This window comes from Otolemur garnettii, unplaced genomic scaffold (assembly GCF_000181295.1).
Source record: "Otolemur garnettii isolate 467f Iridium unplaced genomic scaffold, OtoGar3 scaffold00053, whole genome shotgun sequence".
NCBI lineage: Eukaryota > Metazoa > Chordata > Mammalia > Primates > Galagidae > Otolemur > Otolemur garnettii.
In genome coordinates, this window is record NW_003852448.1 from 4,346,356 (window position 1) to 4,352,684 (window position 6,329).

Consider the following 6,329-nt stretch of genomic DNA (forward strand, 5'->3'; position numbering starts at 1 on the left):
ATACCCCTCTGCTGATGTGTGCATTTGGTCCACTTCTGTCTGCCCGCCCCGTACCCCCCTGCTGATGTGTGCATTTGGTCCACTCCTGTCTGCCCGCCCCGTACCCCTCTGCTGATGTGTGCATTTGGTCCACTCCTGTCTGCCCGCCCCGTACCCCCCTGCTGATGTGTGCATTTGGTCCACTCCTGTCTGCCCACCCCACACCCCCCTGCTGATGTGTACACTTGGTCCACTCCTGTCTGCCCACTCCGTACCCCCCTGCTGGTGTGTACACTTGGTCCACTTGGTCCACTCCTGTCTGCCCACCCCGTACCCCCTCTGCTGATGTGTATATTTGGTCCACTCCTGTCTGCCCACCCCGTACCCCCCTGCTGATGTGTGCATTTGGTTCACTCCTGTCTGCCGACCCCGTACCCCCCTGCTGATGTGTGCATTGTCGGGTCTGAGTGGGCTGTGTCGGCCACACGGTGGGTGGGAACAGAGAAGAGGTGCCCCCCTGAAGACTGAAATGATTTGCCATCTTTGGCTTCTGACAAATTGGACTATGAAAATTCTGAAAACCAATTAAAATTTTTCAGAAGACCATAAAAATTGGTAAAATTATCTTTTATAAATTGCTGTGTGCTTTCATGTTCAAGTTTGATAGATTCATATAATTGATGACCAGCTAGTTGACTCTGATGACCCTTGAGAGTTGAGGAGCTGGTCATCATACACGTCCTAGATATGACAGCCGCTGAAGCTTGTCCTTCCGTACCTGGGTTAGGGGTCTGTGAGGTTGCAGAGTGAGAGTACAGCCGAGGGGGAAGGCAGGGTGCACCTAAGGAAGGGGGTCCAGAGCTTTCAAGGAATTTTTGTTTTAAAGTTTATGACCCTGGGCAGCGCCTGTGGCTCAGTGGATAGGGCACCGGCCCCATATACCAAAGGTGGCGGGTTCAAACCCAGCCCTGGCCAAACTGTAACAAAAAAAATAGGTGTTGTGGCAGGCACCTGTAGCCCCAGCTGCTCCAGAGGCTGAGGCAAGAGAATCGCCTAAGCCCAGGAGTTGGAGGTTGCTGTGAGCTGGGTGACACCATGGCACTCTACCAAGGGCAACAAAGTGAGCCTCTGTCTCTACAAAAAAAAAAAAAAAAAGAGTTTAATGATCCCAAAAAGTTAATCACCACTGACCTAAGAGAAAGAATACCTGCTTGTATTTTTTTGGTCTGGTTGTTTTCAGGGGGAAGTAAGTGAGATATAGTGGTGAGCTTTGATATCTAAAGGACATACAGGTAAACATAGCCATGAGTAGTATGGGCCTGAGTACGCGTGAGAGTTCTGGGTGGGGGCTGCGCCCGCCACACCTCTCAGAGGGCACACTTATGTCTTCCAGACGAGCAGAGCTACATCCTCCGCGACGCCGAGGCTGAGGTTCTTTTCTCCTTCAGTTTGGAAGAGTCCTTAAAGCGGGCACACATTTCTCCGCTCTTTAAGGTACATTTTAAAGGAAAAGTCAGCCGTGTCCAGGTAGAGGACGTTAGCAGGGGATTTGCTGGAAAGTACATCCCAGGGAAGTTGGGCTCACCCAGCCGCCTCTGCGTGGCCGGTCCCCTCTATGGACACTACCACATCAACCCCCCAGGAAACTGTGCAGATCCAGACAGCTTCTCTGCACTGGAATTCTTGAAAATTGGTACAAAAATTAAATAAATAGATCTATTACAAATAACGTGCCTAAAGAATATTATTGTTTATTGGATAATTTGATAAGAGACATGTAAATTCAGTTTTTTGCTTTTAATGAATCTTTGGAGGACATGACTTAATACTATTCTCAATAGATGTGTGTTCAGCTGGAGAAGCTATTTGGAAAAATACTAAATGTGCACATAAATAATTTACAACTAAAGATACTTAAATATTGGTTACATGAGATACTTAGAACAGTTATGAAATACTTTTGTGTTAAATAACTGGTAAGTAAATCAGCAAAGATAATCTGTTCTTCAAGCTTCATAAGAAGCCAACTTTAGAATTAGAAATGATATGCAATAGTAAGATTTTTATTACCAAAAATAGTCTATATTTTTTTGAATGTTTGATTTTTTTATTCTATGAGCAGTTAAAACAAAATAGAATTTTATGATATACTCAGGAGCAAGCTTATTAGAGAATTAAATCTTAAGTGTCAGTATCATTTCCTACTCCGAGTCCACATAATTTCAGAGAAAATAAAGACGGGAGCACAGGCCGGGAGCCACGCCCATCAGGCTGTCGCTTGGCGAGATAAAGGGGTCAAGAAATCATAAAAAATGTTTATAAGATTCTTGCTTATTTGCACAGCACTTTGTTTTAGGAACTTTTGATCCTCACAGGACGTATGAAACATATCAGGATTGATGCTTCATACTTCCCAGTCGGCACTGGGCTCCTCTCAGCCCACCGCAGGCTGAGTGCCAGGGGGAGAATGCTACCTTTGTAATTTCATGAAATTATACATTTTGTCAGAAATCTCAAGGCAGAGTATATGAAAAATACATATTCTAAAAATTAAAAGCATTTTAGGAATATAGTACATATACTTTTATTTTTAGACAAAATATTTTTACATCACGCCGGGAATCTGTCCAAGCCTGTCCACGATGAAAGCCATTGTGGAATGTGCAGGAGGAAAAGTGTTGTCTAAGCAGCCGTCCTTCCGCAAGCTCATGGAGCACAAGCAGAACAAGGTGGGTGGCGGGAGCGGCCGCTGAGCCCACCCTGTGAGTGAGGCTCAGTGTTGGGTCACTGACAGACTCACTTTCTTTTCCCTAGAGTTTGTCAGAAATCATCTTAATATCATGCGAAAATGACCTTCATTTATGTCGAGACTATTTCACTAGAGGAATAGGTATGGTTTACTGCCCTTGCTGTGTGTGTGTGTGCGTGCGCGCACGTGTGTGTGTGTGTGTGTGTGTGTGCGCGCACACAGCCAGTGTTGGTTGAAAAAGTCCTGTGTTTCTGTTCTACCCAGACGTCCACAACGCAGAGTTTGTTCTGACTGGAGTGCTCACACAGACACTGGACTATGAATCATATCCTTTTTGAAAGATATCGGAAACTGGATGGGCTGAATATGAAAATGGGTTTTCAAGATTGATAAAACACTGTCTTTACTGTTTTGCAAGACATTTTTTCTTGCTGTGCTGTTACTATTTATGTAGTTAACTTTCTTTCTCTTCAGGATATTCATTTGAGTTTTTAAGTAAAAACATTACCTTCCTGAGGGTTGACTTTCAGTAGGCGATGTTAATTAGAGAGAATCCTCACAGTCTGGGTTCTGTAGATATTCAAGTGCTTGACAAGTAGGTAAAATAGAAAAGAATTGCAAGCATTCGTATCTTCTGTGTGTTTCTTTTTACCAGCTCATGTTTGAGTTTGTAGTTTTCAAAGTGAGATTTACTGGGTGTGTAGCCTTTGTACTCAGGACCTTTGTGATGGGGCTAAAAGCACAGCGAGGTAGAAGCCTCCCGGGGAAACCACTCACGTGAGTCAGATCGCGAGGTGAGTCTTTACAGTGATGCTTTTTGACACAGTTAGGCTTTTCTGTTTTCAGACATTCAGGAAAAAATAAAGCTTATTATTTGTTATTTATAGTCCTTATTTAAAATCTCTTAGTATTTTAATATGTGAATAGCCCATCAGTGAAGCAAAACACGCCTCACAAATCTTTATGAAAAACACGTACATTTCAGCTTGAGTTTCCCACTGAACAGGACCTGCTCCCAGGTGGTGTTTCTTGGAACTTTTCCCTGGGTGGGGTGATTAAGCTGAGGGGCCAGAATCTTCCCTTCTCTGTACCTGCAGGAGGTCAGGGTTAGCCGGACCTTCCTGACCAGGCAAGGTGATGTTGTGTTCAGATGGACACATCTAAGTGAGCCACAGGGTCAGAGTGACATCCATTCTTCATGAGATTTACTCCCCTACATATGCACCTGTTTCATCTGGTTAATTACATTTATCAAACAGTGTCTTTAGCCTTACAGAGCCTTTATCTGTCAGGAGACCAGACTCCCAAAACAGGGAAATCTTAGGAATGCTTCTGCATGCAGTTAGTCATCTCCAATAGTAGAATAAAGAATGATCATAGAAATAAGAAAAAAGAGTCAAATAACAAGATTTATGGGAACCTTCAGTGTGCCTTTGACGTCACTCATGATTTTAGAGTGTTGTGCAAGCAAAGAGGTCTCCTCACTTCCAAGAGAGACAAGGAAGGGCCTGAGGTGAAAGAATTCCTAGATGCCATACAGTTGCCTCCTGCTCTACCCGTTACTGGAGTTCCAGGCCTTTCAAAACTAGACTTTGTAGAACCTAAAAGAAATCAACTTGCTGATAATGCCACAAAGAATTTGGCCCTTAAGTCCTACTGATTGAATTTTCTGTCCTGGCCCAGCTAAAAAGTTTCCAAAGGATGATCTTACAATTACTATAGATGCAGAGAGTCCGGCAGGGGAGGTCAGAGAACAGAAGTGGGGAAATAATGGCTACTGGTCCAGTAGTAAAGAGGAGCTCTGGTTTGGGCCAAATAAAAAGTCCGTCCTACCAGGAAAAAAAAAAAAAAGACCTTGATATCATTGGGTGTAAAGCACTTTTAGGAAATAAAGTTTGAACAGTTCCAGAAGCAATGTCTTGTTTAGCCACAGATAACTTACCTAGCTGGATGGTGCGTGGTGCAGAAACCCTCTTATCAGTAATATCAGCGCTGACTGTACCCATATCTCCATTGATTGGGAAAGTTTGTGGGAATTGCTGAAATGACAAAAGACCTGTTCAGTTTTGGCAGAGGTGCTGTAAGCATTTGGTGTTTATATAGTGTGCATTCCTGCAGCTTTCTAGATTTTTTCCCTGCCATTCATATTTATGTCTGTGAAAGCCTTACTTCCAGAAGGAAGCTGCTTTAGTGCTTATGTGGGTGTTTTGTGCGTGTCGTCTCAGGGCCGTTGGTCATATCTGTAGCCTGACTACTTTGGCTCACATGGTTTAGAATTCAGAGGTCACCTGGTGTTCTCTGAGATACGGGTCAAAATCACTTACTTGTGGTGGGGCTTTGTGGACGTCCACCCTTCAGGACTGTGTATTGTGTGTGTTAATTTAAAGACAACTCCAGCTATTACTGGGCTCAGCTTCAGCTGTGCGATGCCGGTGGGCCGGGTGTTCGGGCCACGTGAGCGGAGTGCTGGGTCTCAGAGTCCCCTGTGGTTCATGCAGCAAAACCACCTGGCTTGAATAAGTCAGAAAAATGCTGCAGTTTCTAAAGTAGAGCATGAAACTGGTCGCTGACACTGGGGTCTTCATTTAGTGCTTTTTGTCTTGCTTTTGAAAGTTGTTTTCCTCAATAAGCCCACATATAAATTTAACTGACTGACGCGTCTGGACTGCGCTGTGGCTGGAGTCGGCGGTGGGAGTCCGTGCTGCGGGAGGGAGCCAGCGGCCTTCTCCAGAAGCTCTTGTTTTCCGGCTGCTTTCTTAGGGCACAAGACTTTAAAGCAGGAAAACAAATATAATAAATATACTGCATCTTATTTAGATGTGTGATTTTTATCCTGAGGAAACATAAATTATGTTTTGTATTATACAATTTTCGGAGCCCACGTTAGGTTTTATGATTCATTTGCCAGGTTTTTAAATGTTTTCACAAAACCATCACGGGACTTCAGCTACAAGTGAAATGGTGTAAATAAAGACCTTACTATCTCTAAATTATGGATGTTAAAGATTTGAGATGTTTTGTACTTTATTTTTATTTCTTATACTCTGTTTTCTTTTGTATTGATATCTTGCCCACATTTTAAATAAATGTAATTTTGAACTTTACTTCGAATTGAGTAATCCTTTGTTCCGTATTTTTGGCATAATTTATATGATTTGCATCAAACTGGATCACATTTTAACTAATTTTCAGGCAAAATATTCTCTACTAAATTTTCTCCTTTGTGGAAGCTAGCCCTTTTTGTCTTTTAAATCAATATAATAAATAAACTTTCCAGCAGAGGTAGATTCAAAACACCTGGAGATTGCTAAGCAGTCACCAGACAGCCGAGCCAGTGGCACTGCAAAAGCCACACCCACCTGCCTCTGCCCCACTGTCCCTGCAGCCTGCTCATAGGGCCCTGGGCACAGCCAGGCAGGCGGAGGCGCCCAGAAGGGCGGTGACTCAGTGCGTTTAACACCATGCTAGCCAGCATGGCCATGGTCTTCAGAGCTGCCCCGTAACACCACGCTAGCCAGCACAGCCATGGTCTTCAGAGCTGCCCTGTAACACCAGGCTAGCCAGCACGGCCATGGTCTTCAGAGCTGCCCTGTAACACCAC

General features: G+C 43.9%; 1 protein-coding gene across 1 annotated transcript in view; it reads left to right on the plus strand.

Moving 5' to 3' along the window:
- The window catches only part of PAXIP1 (PAX interacting protein 1), a 60,476-nt gene extending 54,646 nt beyond the window's left edge, over positions 1–5,830 (plus strand). The window contains exons 17-21 of the mRNA XM_012806470.2: positions 1,373–1,473; positions 2,574–2,708; positions 2,794–2,869; positions 2,993–3,053; positions 5,364–5,830. Coding sequence (XP_012661924.2) covers positions 1,373–1,473; positions 2,574–2,708; positions 2,794–2,869; positions 2,993–3,053; positions 5,364–5,379 — 389 coding nt within the window. The 3' untranslated portion in view covers positions 5,380–5,830. The remainder of the gene's footprint in view (positions 1–1,372; positions 1,474–2,573; positions 2,709–2,793; positions 2,870–2,992; positions 3,054–5,363) is intronic.
- The last annotated feature ends 499 nt before the right edge of the window (positions 5,831–6,329 follow it).